The sequence below is a fragment of the Mytilus californianus genome, unplaced genomic scaffold, assembly GCF_021869535.1.
Source record: "Mytilus californianus isolate M0D057914Y unplaced genomic scaffold, xbMytCali1.0.p SCAF_3, whole genome shotgun sequence".
Lineage (NCBI taxonomy): Eukaryota > Metazoa > Mollusca > Bivalvia > Mytilida > Mytilidae > Mytilus > Mytilus californianus.
In genome coordinates, this window is record NW_026262679.1 from 4,298,409 (window position 1) to 4,315,642 (window position 17,234).

Here is a 17,234-nt window from a genome sequence, read left to right on the forward strand (position 1 = left end):
TATAGATTACACCATGACAAGTTATAGATCAAGTTAGAATTTTGTTCCAATTCTATGAATTTTTAACCGGTAGGGGACTATGTATTGCCATGCAATACTCACAGAATGCTTGTTTATACAAAGTTTTATACTCAGAAGATAGAATTGCTAGAAGGTTTATACTTTGTGTATCAATGGTGTATTTGTATGGTTTAGATCGATTATACTTTTTATAAGAAGGACTGTCTAATAAATTTGTCCTCTTAAGAAGTTTTAGTATATTTCTTACTTTTTTGTGATATTCAACAAGATCTTTCAATGTTCTATGAACTTTAGGCTCTCCAATTATAATGAACTTTTTATTGGCTAATTGGTCTATCATGTAATGTCTTGACCTATCCTTTGCTCTATAAAGGAAAAAAAACCTAAAATTGTATTAACATGACAAACATTTTCTTACATATTGAAGTAATTATATTAAGCTATCATTTACCAAAATAATAAACAATATATAACATACATTTAAGCATATTCATGGTCAAATAATTAATTCAATCTAACTTATCTTTGTCATTTTTCTAACAATGAACTTGATCACGGTGATTATTTTTTGTATGGTTGTTATGGTAAATTTTTCCTGTTCTTTTACACTGTAAATTCAGAAGTTTGTGCATGCATTTTATTTTTGCAATTGTTGAACAAAAGACACAAATACGAATAAAATTGAGAATGGAAATGGGGAATGTGTCAAAGAGACAACATGCTGACCAAAGAGCAGAAAACAGCCGAAGGCCACCAATGGGTCTTCAACATAGAGAGAATCCCGTACCCGGAGGCGTGCTTTATCTGGCCCCTATACAAAAATGTGTACTATTTCAGTGATAATGGACGTCATACTAAACTCCAAAACATATAAATGAACTAAAATCAAAAATCATACAAGACTAACAAAGGCCAGAGGCTCCTGACTTGGGACAGGCGAAAAAATGTGGTGGGGTTAAAAATGTTTTGTGAGAGCTTATTATTGCAATTTAATGAAATGCTGTCAAAATTTAAAATTTGAATTTTATTTTTGTGAAACCTATCCAGTCACAATTTTCTCAATAATAAACATGGGGAAAAATTCTGAATTTACAGTAATTGTTATGGTTATAGATTTTAAACAAACTTTAGTGGCAGAAATGAAATTACCTTTATTATAATATATCTGTTAACTTATAGACATGAAATTATAGCTAAGTGTTGTAATGATTGGTTTGATTGATTAATAGCAATTTGATGCAGGGTCAGCACACATTCAAGGGCTATGTCAAGTTGTTCCGCAGATCGATTGCCACTTTTAGCTATATCATGGCGGGCAGTTTTTACTGGTGGAGGTTGTCGGAGTGCCAGGAGAGAACCACTAACCTTCAGCAGGAAAACTAGCAATCATAATCAAGATTGAAGACAAACTCACCACCCCAGTTTTGACAGGCTAGTTATATAAAATAATTATTCATACAACTCGGCCATCAAGGTCCCAGTTGTTCCCCGGGATTGTCAAATGCTGAAATAAATACTGCTTTTATCATCTTATATTTTACGAAAAGCTTTCTAAAAGCTCATATATCTACCTGAATATCATTTTGGGAGTAATTAAAACTGTTAACATATGATTACCTGAAAGAGAGGGTGTAACCAAATCTACTCTCACTGACCCTGACAAGAAAACATCCAACGGATTTACTTTTTAATAATCTTTCTGAAGTTCTGTAAAATACATAAATTCATTTTAATTGAATATTACTGAAAGATTACTGAATGTCAACAATGAAAATAAAACAAGGGTATTGAAAATATACATAAAGGAATAACAATGTACTGAATCTGGAAATTCATCGTTTCAAATTTCTACAACATTCCTCCAGATGTTAGCATTATGAATGATAGTGCAATATTATACATAATTGTGAATACAAATGTATATAAATGACATTTTGATATCTAAATCCTAATTAACCTGTACACTTTCTGTCCAACCAAGTTTTAAAATAAGACAAAAACATTAAGATGCAATTATATACTGCATCATGCAAAATGGTACAGTACTGAAAATCCAGAAATTCCAGAATGTTTTTATTATTGCAAAAATATGGAACCATTCAGCGATATAAAGTTACCAGTGATGAATACTTACTTCCTACTAATGGCACCATGGAACCATTCAGCTATAAAGTTACCAGTGATGAATACTTACTTCCTACTAATGACACCATGGAACCATTCAGCTATAAAGTTGCCATCAGTATTGACAGGATCATACACCTGTTGGGTTTGTGTTTCTTTAAACCACCTAATCGTGGCATGTTTTGTCCCTGGAGGACCAAAGTTTGTGGATGATATTGGTTTAAATTCATCATCTGAAAATTCTGACTCTGAACTACTGGCCTGCAAATACATGCAAAATGAATATAGTCATTTGTTTTCTGAGTGATTATCCTTTATAAAAACATCTAATAAACCTTTAGCAATAAATTACTCTACTATGTATTTCCAAAATAAATTTACAAATTTTTAACTTCATACCAAATTCTTTGTCCTATGTCTAATTTGCTCAAAACTTTGTAAAATATGCAATGATTTGTTTTTGTTATTATTGTTATTGGGTTGCTGTCTCATTGATGTATACCACACATCTCCTTTATTCATTATCAAAGATAACATATTTGGTTTTATGAAGTTCTTCCAGAAACGATTCTTTTTAAAGTAATTTTTTTTTAACCCCTTCAGGTATTATGCTTGTAATCACACCTAGATATGTAATTACCTGAGTTCCCATTTCTCGTGAGGTTGGAGGAGACTTGGCAGGTTGTTCATAACTCCTCATTGATGGTTGTATAGATATTACATCAGAATTAAACGATGGGATATATGGTGGTTGCTCATTCTCTTCATATTTCCCAAAGAATGCTGAAAAATATATTGGAACTGTTCATATTAACATTTCTTATGAGGAAAACACTTTTCATGGTCTCAGATAAATTAAATTAAATGTAAAGTGCATAATTTCTTTCATTTCTAATTTTGAATTTGTCAGTATAAACTTCTAAGAAAATTGATTTTTCTTTCAGTGCTTTATTTTTTTTGCTTGAACTTTATCTTGTCATTCTATCATATTGAGTTTTTATTCATTAAATTTTCTGATAAATCTTTCTGTTTCATGTCTGTAGGACAAATCTAACAATTATTCTGCTCAGAAGATATAAGCCATTCACCTGCCATAAAGTCCTGTAAACTGAACTGTCTGATCCCATATTGTGGCATCAAAATCAACATAAATACAAGTTTCAAGTTTCAGGAAAAACAGCTTATTTTTCCCCTTAAATTTTCAGAGTGACCAATTTTTTGTCAGTCAGAAAAGTCCTTGCAATTTGCCATACCAAATGTCAGAAAATTCTCTGATGAAGTTTTATGAAGTCTGTTTAATTTAAAATACAGGGGCAACTAAATCAGAAGTACCTTTTGGAATCTTTTGATCATTTAACAGCGCCACCTGTTGATAATTACTCAGATCTATACTAAGATTCTGAATACTCTCAAGTAAATGTTGAACTCTCATTGCTTGCTGTCTTGCCTCGGCTAGACGTCTTTTGTAGTCACATCTTCCAAGAAAACCCCTTACCACTGGAATTCAAAGAATAAATTTATTAAATCATTATGAAAAATGCTTTTATGAAAAGAAGTTGATTTCAATTCTTGAACAGGCAAAACAATTCAATGAAACAAACCGATTTTGTTTAGTATTGAATGTAGCGGGTTTAATAAATCTTGAAATCTACATAAACTGTTGACACAGAGATATGTCTTGCCTGTCTCAGAAAATTTGAAAAAGGACAATCTGATGGACAGCAACATTGCTTATTAATTCAATGTCGCTGGACCATGACCTAAGGGGGCAGGGCCTGGAAATAGTTTTCAAACTGATATGTACTGATAATAATGCAACTTTATAGAAATCATCATTGATCTTTCACAAGTAGTTCCCATTAAACTAACTTAAGCAAAAAACTTAACATTGAAAAATGCTAATTAATTCAAAGTTGAAGGACCATGACCTAGGGGTAAGGGCCTTGAAATAGTAGTCAAATTGATATGTATTGATAGTAATGCAATTTTAAAGAAAATATCATTGATCTATCGCAAGTAGTTCCTATCAAACTGACCTAAGCAGAAAATTTAACAATTGTTGACACATCCTACGCCGCTGCTAACATCTATGTCTGGCTTTCACAATGAAAGTCTCAGGCAAGACAAAAAATGAAAAGCAACAAATGTAAAGAAGCTATCCAAAAAATAATGATTACAGTAACAATTATTTTTTTCTAAGAACCATTAAATTGGCTGTCATAAAATTACAACTAAGATATAATAAATATGGTCATGCCTAAATGCTGCACAATTAATGACAGATGCTGAATTTAACTCAAAGAAGTTAATCAGTTTTTCAATGAAAATGTTAAGAAATAAAAATGGTCAAATCCTATTCATCCAGTGTTTTAAGTAGCTGGTGAACAGATAACTTTACAGGACCTATCAGCCACTACAATATATCCTGTTTCTATTCTTTTTATGTAATATACCTTGTCAACTACTCAGCAAATGTCTGTTTATGAAAAAACACTCTTGCTCCTGAGGTTGACAAACATAAGCCATAAAATGGTGCTTTAAAATGAAAGTGGTTAGGTAAATTTTGAAAGTCATTAATTGAGTGGTCTGATATTTTTTAACAATTAGCATCACTTACATTTCTGTAACTGTACTGCTGATTTTCCCATTAATTTAAAGATATCTGCTAACTGTTCTATGTGATAATACTTTAAAAATACTTTAGTTTTTCTACAAGTAAAATTATAAAATTAAAGTTGATATACTATATATATATTCACATCCAAGTACTAGTAGTCAGTCTAAACTTTCTTTTTATAAGATCACATTTTCTTTTTTACAAAATATCAAGGGTTTTTCATTGTATCTTATTTTCAAAATATCCAGTACCAGAGACAAAATTATCAATATATATGGTATTTTATTTTAACATTTTACATTTAAATGAAGATACTTATATAATAAAATACACAGCATTTCATATATCTGGGACCTTAAATTCTCCAGTTTAAATCAAAGTATTAATACATACCCAAGTTGCCACCCTGTTATTTTACTGGCTTTCAAAATCTTTAAACAGTTCTCCTTTGTTCCTGGTAAACTTGCTTTACATACTATTATTTTGTATCTGTAAGGAAAATTATAAAATAATGTCAATGAATATTGAAAGTAAGGTTGACATGAGGGGGTGGGCGTTTACCTTGTACAAGACAACCTCATTATAATTGAAAAACGGGCTTATAAAAGTGTGAAAACAATTCATATTCACCATACTACTTACTTGTCAACAAATTCAGGAAAAGTTGGTCTGACAGCAAATCCTTCTCTTCTTATTTTTGTAGTTTCCAGCATTCCTGTGTATAAAAGCTGTAAAAAAAATCTCATATTTAATTTGGGTTTTGATGTTAAATAGCAATTGGAAAATTTACAGGTCCAACTTTGAAATATTGTTTCTCACAAAATAAAAAAGATAAAATTTCAACATGTCATTTATAATACTTTATACAATTTTTATCCTTAATAAAAGCAAGTAAATAAAGATCTTCATTTTATAATTTAGGCTTTAAAATTTTATTTCTATGAATTTCATTAGCTAACCTCATTGACAGCTTGAAATTTATGGATTTAGTGAGGCTACTGTTAGTTTTTTCAAGTCATACATGAATAACAGAAAACAGCAGGTAAACATTTGTAATGTTTATTCTGAATAACAACATGTAAAATTTGGTGCCCCCCCCCAAGGTTCTATACTTGGTCCTCTATTGTTTGTGCTATTTATAAACGACCTTCCCTTATGCATTGAAAATTGTGAAACAGACCTATATGCTGATGACACCACTCTTCATAAATCAGGGAAAAACATAGAAAATATACATGATGATGTTCAAGAAGATTTATACAGGGTTGAAGAGTGGTGCAAAATGAATAACATGTTCATTAAAGCAAATAAAACAAAATGTTTGGTTACTGGAACAAAGCAGAAACTATCAATTCAGACTTATAAACCAAACTTGATAATAAATTCAAAAGTATTACAAAATTCTTCATGTGAAAAAATATTAGGTGTTAAAATTGACAGCACACTTAACTGGAGAAATCAAATTGATCAAGTTTGTGCTAATATATCATCCAGAATATACCTTCTTTCTAAAATAAAGAAATTTTTAGATATAAATGCACGGAAACATAATACAATGGGTATATTCTGTTCCTAATTGACTACTGCTGTATTATTTGGGATGAATGTAAAAATGAAGGGATAACAAGAATTTTAAAACTCCAAAAAAGGGCAGCAAGATTAATTCTAGATGCAGATCCTTTATCCCCCTCAGCCCCCTTATTTAAAAAACTTGGGTGGATGACAGTTGACAATAGAATCAAATACCACAAATATTTACTTCTATATAAATGTATGCATATGGAAGCACCAATGTACCTATTTCAAAAGTTTATACTGAAATCAGATAATAATCCTTACTCCTTGAGAGGTGTCACTCAAGGTAATCTGATTGTTCCTTAGCCAAAAGCTGAGCTATTTAAGAAATCTTTTGTTTATTCTGGATCAGTGTTATGGAATGGATTACCACACAAAATGCGTAAAGCTCAAAACACTTATACTTTTAAACAAAGTATCAAGAAGTACTAAACACAGTCCTGATAAGATTATGTTTTCTACAATGTATTTGTATATATTTTTTTTTAAAATTTTTATTTGTTTTTTTGACTACATGTACATCTTGAACAGCTTTATATCTTATCATGTTAACAATATTACATTGAACTACTTGACTCTAAATTAACTATGTGTAAATATCTGTTTTTGATTGTATTGTAATTTGTATGTGAGGGCCTCAGGGAAGATTAGTTTATTGTAACTAACTGAGTTTACCCTCTTTAAATAAAGAATTTATTATTATTATTATTATTATTATTTCAATGACTGAATAGAGTATTCAAGAGGAAAAATATTCTCATGTACATACCTGTTGTTTGATGTAGACAGTGTCAAACTTTCCAGGACTTTTGACATGATTTGGTTTGAGACATCTCACAAATATAGGCGTGGCAGACGTCATTCTTTCCATTAATATTTGTAAAGAATTCTGAAATTATTAAGTAACAAATTAAACATGTCCCAATCTACTGAGCCAAAAAGTGGAGATTTCAAAATTTTCTAGTAGTAAGAGCTTTAGTTTCTCAGGTGGCATAATTCTAATTTCATAAATTTTCAATACCATATGATTTAAAACAAATGGAAATATAAAGAGTTGATTATAACTGACCTTGAACTGTCCCCCGACCGTCTGCTTCCTCTTTCTTCCTCCATCGACTGATGGTCTCTGTAAGTAAATGTAAAACGTTAAACTACCATTCTACAGTCACTTTCTTAAAGCCATCAAATAAAACAAAATGTTTTAGACTTGTAATATCAGTTTTATAAATTATATACACGGATATAACAAGGAAAGTCATCAATATTTTTGCAGAATAAACAAGATATATTAATTCCATTAAACTAACATCATATTTAAGGGTATTTCAATTTTTAATCTACTTTTTATTTATTTCTAGATTCTGATAGTTAATGCATTATTAGATGTTCTTACCTTGCTCTTCCTAGTATGTCTGGATTTTCTTGACTGTAGTGCTAGGGTACCAGTTCTTGTTATTTGAGCTTATAAAAAAATAATGTAAAATGTAAGAACATTTCCATCAATTGTTTTTATCTATATTTACTTATTTGAAAATAAATTACATTCATAAATCTTTTGAAAAATAGAAACAGAAAATCTATTTTGATTCTGCTTTCTTATTACTTTAATTCAAACTCTGACATTATTTGCTACATTCACAATGATTTCAAAGTACATTGTATTCAAACAAAAATAGATCAAAACTCAAAAGGAGAGTGGCACAGAATGTTTCTTAAACAATAACATGAATAAAAAACAATTAAATAGGGGGAGGGGGAGCACTCACAAACATGTTTAACCCTGAAACATTCTTTAAGTGCCTGTCCAAAATCATGAGTCTGTTATTCAGTGGTTGTTGTTGGTTGCCATCTACACTAATTGTTTTTATATCATTGCTTTTAGCATCAATCAGACAGTTGGTTTTATCTTTAGAATTGTTCGACATTTTGTCATGCCAAGTCAATTACCATACAGTAAGGCTATTGCACGTTGTTGAAGGTAGTATGATGACCTATAGTTTTTTGCATCCTAATCTTTTGATCTATGGTGGATAGTTGTCTCATTGGAAATCATTCCACATCTCCTTATTTTATATAAGCAGGTTTTGCACTTCATGCATCCAAGCCAAAATTTCTCAAGCACACAGCTGATAATATTGTCTATTTATTACATTGGTTGCAATGAATTACATTGATTTCCCAGTGAAATAAAAACCGATAATTTCACATGTGAAATAAACGTGGTTATTTCACTCCTCTGATGTTATACAACAATAGGCGTTGTCAAGACGTCGATAACGTCGGATCAAAACAAATTGTGAATGCGTAGAAAAAGATATAGTTCCTTACATTTTCTACTTTAATTTCATAAAAAAAAGCCATTTGCCAATGTAATAAAAAGAATAACTAATCAAAGAATTCAAATATTGAAAAATATTCAACTTGTGACCGAACAACACTGATAATTAACTCGTGCGCTATGCGCATTCGTGAATTAATGTGTCGTTCGGTCACTCGTTGAATATTTTTCTCTATTTGAATTCTTCGATTAGTTATTCTATAAATATCAAATTTGGTTATTATACAAGAATAAAAATCATTCCCACTAATTTTAATTAGACTAGCCTGCTGATTTCAAGTTTTACTCCAGAGAACAGGTATTCTACTTGAACCTGTTGAAATTTTAAAAAATTTTATTTTCAAAGGACAGGTATGTACAGCCTACCTCTAAATTAAGTTTAGCTAAGTCCCTAGTACAGGTAAGTATCCTACACCTAAATATCAGTTTAGCCAAGTCATTAGTAATGGAATATACAGCCTACCTCTAAGTATAAGTTTAGCCAAGTCATTAGTACTGGTAAGTCTGCTACCTCTAAATATAAGTTTAGCCAAGTCAATAGAACTGGTATCTTACCTCTAAATATAAGTTTAGCCAAGTCATTAGTACTGCCTTGTAACATTTCTTGCAATCCTGCAGGTAATGAGTCTCGATTCTTCTCTAACCATTCGGAAGCATCATAGGTTACCTACAAAATATATATCATCTTATTAATTTCAAATCATTCAAATTATAATTTTTCTTTTCAGCAGCTATTTCTACATTAAAAGTTGAAATCAAATTTTTCTATTAAAGATTTTTCACTACAAACTGAAAAGCCTATAAAAAAAATCTAATTCTCAGATATGCTTTGATATAGATAAGTAGATTTACTGGTGATTTAAATAAAAGTATATTGACATTTGCCAGTTATCAAAGCTGGACACAAAATCTGGTATTTATGGTGTTTTATCAAAAAGTAATTAACAACATCATAGAATATTCATAACTGCAACCAATCAAAAAGACTTCATCCATTCTCTGAATTATCATAAAAATTGGATAAGCACTTGATTTATAAAAATTGTCACTGCATCAGATTTATATCACTTCTAGGAATAAGTAAAGATTCTCATATGACCTTTTAGTTCCATAAGTGAATTTTTGTTATATATTTATAAAATATACATATTTTATATTTCATAAATCTAACTACCAATGTCATTTATGAATATGCAATGTCAGAAAACCTGATTAATTCTACAAAGCCAAAGTTCCGTTACTGATCAATCTATTAAACAAACGACTAGCTGCCTTAATCAGGTTTACACAGTTAAAACCTACAACAGAAAGTATCTGTGGTAAAGACAGGTTGATTTCAAACTTACTTTTCCAGCATAGTGACTGATGGTAAATTTGCTAGATTTCGTGTGCTGTGATTTGCCATAGTAACTGTTTTTACCAAAATGTTTATTTAATTTATCTACAAATGTTGCATCTGTAGCCTGTAAATAGAAAGGTAAATGAGAAGTCAAAAGCAGTTTCCTAGGATAAAATAAAATCTTATAAATACATGTATTTTCCATCATCTTGTTTATTGAAAAGTGTCTTTTAAGTGATTTAGACGTTTTTATTTATGGAAATGTTTAATGGGAGGGTAAAAAACATTTATCCAAATTCATTATGCATACATATAGAAGGGAGCAAATAAATAAAAATATTTATTTTGAAACATTCCTCTCTGACAAGAAAATATTCACTTTTCCCCTATAATTAAATATTCCTAGACAGACCAAATGTTCAAAAACAATTTATAATAATTTGGCATGAAGGTTTCATATTGATGTTACTTTTTTCACAATGCAAACTTAGAGAAAATTTCATATTTACAATTAATAATATATTGAATAACATTAAAAAATACATTAACTTGATAACAATAAAGGGAGACAATTATTATTCAACCCATTTCAGAATCATACAGATATATAGAAATACTTTTGCATTGTTTTTTTTATTGTCATTGAACACCTTATTTCTTCTAAGGGGAGACAATTCTAATATTTTCATAGAAACTTTTGAAATAGAAATCATGATTAAAGCTATAAAATTTTATCGTGACCATCGTTCAATGTCAATAAAAAAGATGTACTTGGGACTATTTCATTTATATTTTTCAATGTAGATAGTGGGTCTTCCACCATCTTGGATCATAAAATAGCAGAAAACAATAGGTCAAGATCTTTAATGAAATATAAAAAAACAAGAATGTGTCCATAGTACACGAATGCCCCACTCGCACTATCAGTTTCTATGTTCAGTGGACCGTGAAATTGGGGTCAAAACTCTAATTTGGCATTAAAATTAGAAAGATCATATCATAGGGAACATGTGTACTAAGTTTCCAGTTGATTGGACTTCAACTTCATCAAAAACTACCTTGACCAATAACTTTAACCTGAAGAGGGACAGACGGTCGGACGGACAAATGGATGGACGAATGAACGGACAGACCAGAAAACATAATGCCCCTCTACTATTGTAGGTGGGGTATAAAAATGGAGACAGGAATCCCATTTAATTGTCTCTTCATCTCAATGAATAAGATTTTGTGGTTTTTCTTATTATTTTGACTGTTTTCACAAATACAGAATATTCTTTTGTTTGATTTAATTTTTTTCATCTTAGCCATACAAGTGGAGATAACTCAGATAATTTAATATTATAAAGCGAATTATCTTGGTTTAGTTTGTAGCAACCCCAATTTTCTTTAAATTTTCTGAAAGAAGAGCTATCTTCTCATATTTTATTTCAAAATTCTATTGTTTAATTTTCTTTCTTTTGACACAAAAGTGAATTTTCCATATAAAATCAACTGCCTTGGTGGTCTTGAGGAAGCAAGTTCTCCTACAGTGTGGGAGGTTAAGAGTTTGATCCCTGGTCGATGAAAACAAAGACTTTAAAACAGGTTTTTGCTGCTTTTTTAGACAATTTTGCACCACTTGTAGATTGCAAAAAGATCTTTGACCCTTTTTTTTTAATTATATTTTTTAAATGAGCCTGATATAAATATATTTATGAGAAGTATTAAGAAATTCTATCGTTTTTAATTTAGACCCCCAATCTACATGAAATTGAATTTTAAATTAACATTTCAAATTATGAATACTGACTTATATTTATTCATAAATTTGCAGTAATTCATTTTTACCTTTGGAAACTGACTTTCTTCATCAAGTAAAGATAGAATACCAATGGGTTTCACAAGGAACAAATCCTGTAATACAAAAAAGAAAAAAATATTTAAAATACAAATTTTTATATATATATATATAAATATATGATAATCTATAGTTGGCAAAGACTACATTTCACATCAATTAATCAAAGTTCATTAAAATATTGTCCCTAGCGCTTTCATGCCTTCTGGCAATTTTCAGGGGACAATTTTACAATGTCCTTGACGACACTGCTGTTGGAATGTTATTCCAAAATTATCGATAATCTAATCTAGTTTGTAATTCTGGAACCCAATGATATCTGAAATATCAAATCACTGAAACAACAAATGAACGAGATAAATAATCCAGTTTATTGTTATAATTATAGGATGTAAGAAAGTAAAATTATATTATTACAATCACTCATTCCAAGAATGATGTGCCAGTCATGAAAGCCTATAAAATTAATATTACTTAATAGTATTTGACTAACTACAAACATTTAATTGAAGAACTTGTATGATACTAACCAATAATGGCTGATTATCCACAAACTTGATTTCCTTCCAGTCTATGCCTTCCTTGGTATACTCTTCCTGCTCAAGTCTAAATACATGCTACAGAGAGATACAAGAATCATATTACTTCTTGGTCAAGTCTAAATACATGCTACAGAGAGATACAAGAATCATAGTACTTCCTGCTCAAGTCTAAATACATGCTACAGAGAGATACAAGAATCATAGTACTTCCTGCTCAAGTCCAAACACATGCTTCAGAGATAAAAGAATCATATAACTTTCTAGTCAAGTTTAAACACATGCTACAGAGAGATACAAGAATCATATTACAACCTGCTCAAGTCTAAACACATTCTACAAAGATACAAGAATTATATTACAACTTGCTCAAGTCTAAATGCATGCTACAGAGAGATACAAGAATAATATTACAACCTGATCAAGTCTAAACACATGCTTCAGAGATAAAAGAATCATATAACTTCCTGGTCAAGTTTAAACACATGCTACAGAGATACAAGAATCATTTTACTTCCTTCTCAAGTCTAAACACATGCTACAGAGATACAAGAATCATATTACAACCTGTTCAAGTCTAAACACATGCTACAGAGAGATACAAGAATCATATTACAACCTGCTTAAGTCTAAACACATGCTTCAGAGATACAAGAATCATATTACTTCCTGCTCAAGTCTAAACACATGCTAAAGAGATATAAAAATCATATTACTTCCTGTTCAAGTCTAAACACATGCTACAGAGATACAAAAATCATATTACAACCTGCTCAAGTCTAAACACATACTTCAGAGATACATGAATCATATAACTTCCTGGTCAAGTCTAAACACATGCCACAGAGATACAAAAATCGTATTACAACCTGCTCAAGTCTAAACACATGATACAGATATACAAAAATCATATTACAACCTGCTCAAAACACATGCTTCAGAGATACAAGAATCATATTACAACATGCTCAAGTTTAAACACATGCTAACAGAGATACAAGAATCATTTTACTTCCTGCTCAAGTCTAAACACATGCTAAAGAGATACAATAATCAGATTACAACCTGGTCAAGTCTAAACACATGCTACAGAGATTCAAGAATCATATTACTTCCTGATCAAGTCTCAACACATACAACAGAGATACAAGAATCATATTACTTCCTGATCAAGTCTCAACACATACAACAGAGATACAAGAATCATATTACTTCCTGGACATGCAACAGAGATACAAGAATCATATTACTTCCTGATCAAGTCTCAAGACATGCAACAGAGATACAAGAATCATATCACTTCCTGGTCAAGTCTAAACACATGCAGCAGAGGTACAAGAATCATATTACTTTCAGGTCAGGTCTAAACACTTGTTACAGAGATACAAGAATCATATTACTTCCTGATCAAGTCTCAACACATGCAGCAGAGGTACAAGAATCATATTACTTTCAGGTCAGGTCTAAACACTTGTTACAGAGATATAAGAATCATATTACTTCCTGATCAAGTCTCAACACAAGCAGCAGAGGTACAAGAATCATATTACTTTCAGGTGAGGTCTAAACACTTGTTACAGAGATACAAGAATCATATAACTTCCTGGTCAAGTCTAAACACATTCTACAGAGATACAAGAATCATATAACTTCCTGGACAAGTCTCAACACATGTTACAGAGATACAAGAATCACAGTACTTATTAAATCTTCCAAATTGAGTTAATCACTTCTTAATTATCATATCTATATAAATATATACATTATATGAATCAACACACCACATTATTTTGCACACTGAAAAAATGACTGTACAACAAAATCAATTCTTTTCATACAAATATCTGTTAAATAATTATACCAGTACATCTTAATGAGTTGTATTTGTTGTGATCAATATATATAAAATTAAGGAAGCTTTCAAACAAAGAATACTAGATTCATAGTTTTCTTATTGAATGCATTGCAGTAATTTCTAAGATTTGCAATCAGTAACTATAAATTCTTTGATTTTTTCTTCTTATTTTAAATGGTAAAATTATAAAATACATTGTATTAACTATCAAATGATAGTGATAATAAAAATAGTAAAGTTCCAATTGTTAATATGTTTAAAGTTAGTAAAATACAATCTTGTTATGATAAAATGATCACCTGGTTAAAGAAGAACTGTAACTGTTCATTAGCAAGGTTTATACAAGCTTGTTCAAAACTGTTCTTTTCAAAATGTTCAAATCCAAATATATCTAAAATACCTGCAATTAAGAGATACAATCCATTGTTAATCTTAAAAACATGTTAACTTTCTAAATCATATGATGTACATGTTATGCATGCTTTTATCAAGGAGTTTGGAATACGAAAACTAATGAATTTATTTGTTCATACTAAAAATGCAATTTAATATGTAAAAATAACAATGTATATGTCACCTACTTTCTTATAAAGTTTTGAGGTTGTAATAGGAAAATTTAGAACATTTGTATATAGAGTTCAACCAATAAGACACCTACAAAAGGCAGCCATTTTGACTTGATGAAGCCATAATGTTGTAGAAACCAACCGTTTCACTATTAAAACATGAACAGATACATGTAAACTTTATTTAAGTATGATTCTATTTAATATCTTAGCAAGCATCACCAGCACAAATATCCATTTTGATCTGCAGTGTTGTTCAAAATACAACTGAGAATGCAATTTTAATTGTGACATCAATAACCCATGTTCTATTCGAATTAGAACATGGGTTTTATTTACAAAGCAAAAGAAGAACGTCATATTAGAATTGATATCTAGGATTGTCACCAAAATATTCAGTCTTCCAAACTACTTACATGTGAAAGTTTAAAATAAACACAAACTTAAACTGCTGCAGTCAGCAGGTCAGAACAAAAAAAACATTACAATTATTATTTCCTACATCTCAGTCAAACATGCAGCAATTAGTATTATGATATATAAATATTTAAAATAAAAATGTCATCATTCAGTCATACATTCATATCATTAGAAAGTAAAATGATAAAAAAAACTGGAAAAAAAGATTGTCTTACCTTACATCACATTTAAAATACCTTTGAAAATTATATATCTGATATAAGAATAAAGATATTAAATTGTACTTTAGGCTACTCATTCTCACGGCACGATAGAATGTTTCTAAAGTGTGTAATTAATTGACATATTTTCTATTGAGTTACAGTGGATTTAGTATTAATCTAAGGACCTAATTTTCTTGGATTTTGTGGGTATACGTGAATATTCAACAAAATACAAAGAGATAGGAACAATTTCCCATGAATTTGTTTTCCACCAGGGCCATTTTCTAAAGGCTCTTTTATCTAATTAAAAAATCACAGTATCATAAATTCAAATGTGTTTTTTAAAGGTTTAAACAACATTTTGGAGTATTTTTGAACAAATGACCAAATTAAAATGCCTAAAGATGGCTCAAAACTACAATTTTGATAGATTTTGAAAAGATGAACTATATATTACATGTTGACCTGTAATCCAATAAAGAAATTTCAATAGTATTTCTTATACATGTTGTAAATGTAAATAGTACCTATCTCTCTCCTGTCTCCTTCCTCTGTATATTCTTGTGGAGCCAACAGCTGATTTATTTTGTTCACAATCCAACCAAACATTCTACCATAGATAGCCTTAGCAATAGCATCTCTGGCATCTGTAAAGTTTATGTAATACAATATTACTTACTTATAGTAGTCAATGTTTCTGTTAAAAATACATTCAATTAATCCTCATAAATAGCCTTATAAAAACAGCCATAAAATGTCAGAAGTATGGAAGAACAGAAGGCTATAGTAGCCAAGTGGTGGACTTAAAAATTTTGGCTTAGTGTGCTCATATGCATTCAACCTTTTTCAAAATAAAAAAAATCTGTTTTATCATTTTCTATAAACCTTTTTTATAGACTCCATGTGTAATTAGAAAACAACCACTCTAACAAGTGTTTAAAAGAGTTAGATGATAAATTCTAAAAAGTATGCTGTATGAGTTTTGCTCATAGTTGAGGGCCATACATTGACCAATCATTGTTCACATCCCTGTCCTTTGGTCTTTGGTGGATGATGGTCTCATTGGCAATCATACAACATGTCCTTGTATTTCTAATTTTAACAAGTTACCTGCAATCATATTTATCATTTCTGATTCAAATATAGAAGTTATTATTATTAAAAGTATTTACCCTGAACTTAAAACTGTGGGAGCATATGTGACTAAAAATGTATGATACTTATACAATTCAAGAGATGTGACTGCAGCAATTCAGGTGAAATTCCTTGAAGCTCTTAAAGCATCAAATTTTTAATATGTTTTTGTAACTTGGGCAAAAATAAGAGAGAAGTAGAATACCTGCAGCTTGTTGTTGTGTGTAGTTCCTTTTGACCTCTTCACCCCTGGTATAGGTCACCATAGAGGTTAGTGTACCAGCCACTTCCTCTGTAGGAATTCCAAGAAGAGTCTGAAATTTATTTGTTATTACATCATACTTTTTCTTATTATTAAAGACAGTGTTATTGATTTTATTATTTCTTTCACTGGTTCATATTTTGTGTGAATTATCAAATGGCTTCTTTGACAGTTTTATTCTTGGTTTTAAGATTAAAGTTTTTACTGATATATTATAATATACATATACTTACAATGGCAACTATATACTTAAAGAGGCAACTATATACTTACAGAGGCAATTATATACTTTCAGAGACAACTATATACTTAAAGAGGCAACTATATACTTAAAGAGGCAACTATATACTTACAGAGGCAACTATACACTTTCAGAGACAACTATATACTTACAGAGGCAA

General features: G+C 30.2%; 1 protein-coding gene across 2 annotated transcripts in view; it reads right to left on the reverse strand.

The window, feature by feature from the left end:
- The window catches only part of LOC127732894 (myosin-IIIb-like), a 56,808-nt gene that overhangs the window by 10,425 nt on the left and 29,149 nt on the right, over positions 1-17,234 (reverse strand). For both annotated transcript variants that reach the window (XM_052242071.1, XM_052242070.1), the window contains exons 8-25: positions 16,777-16,885; positions 15,965-16,084; positions 14,548-14,648; positions 12,385-12,471; positions 11,845-11,910; positions 10,022-10,138; positions 9,231-9,342; positions 7,731-7,798; positions 7,407-7,463; positions 7,107-7,226; positions 5,405-5,490; positions 5,156-5,251; positions 4,763-4,854; positions 3,478-3,642; positions 2,786-2,928; positions 2,216-2,406; positions 1,639-1,728; positions 269-386 (exon numbers count right to left, since the gene is read on the reverse strand). In XM_052242071.1, the coding sequence (XP_052098031.1) occupies positions 269-386; positions 1,639-1,728; positions 2,216-2,406; positions 2,786-2,928; positions 3,478-3,642; positions 4,763-4,854; positions 5,156-5,251; positions 5,405-5,490; positions 7,107-7,226; positions 7,407-7,463; positions 7,731-7,798; positions 9,231-9,342; positions 10,022-10,138; positions 11,845-11,910; positions 12,385-12,471; positions 14,548-14,648; positions 15,965-16,084; positions 16,777-16,885 (1,938 nt within the window). The remainder of the gene's footprint in view (positions 1-268; positions 387-1,638; positions 1,729-2,215; positions 2,407-2,785; positions 2,929-3,477; positions 3,643-4,762; positions 4,855-5,155; positions 5,252-5,404; positions 5,491-7,106; positions 7,227-7,406; positions 7,464-7,730; positions 7,799-9,230; positions 9,343-10,021; positions 10,139-11,844; positions 11,911-12,384; positions 12,472-14,547; positions 14,649-15,964; positions 16,085-16,776; positions 16,886-17,234) is intronic.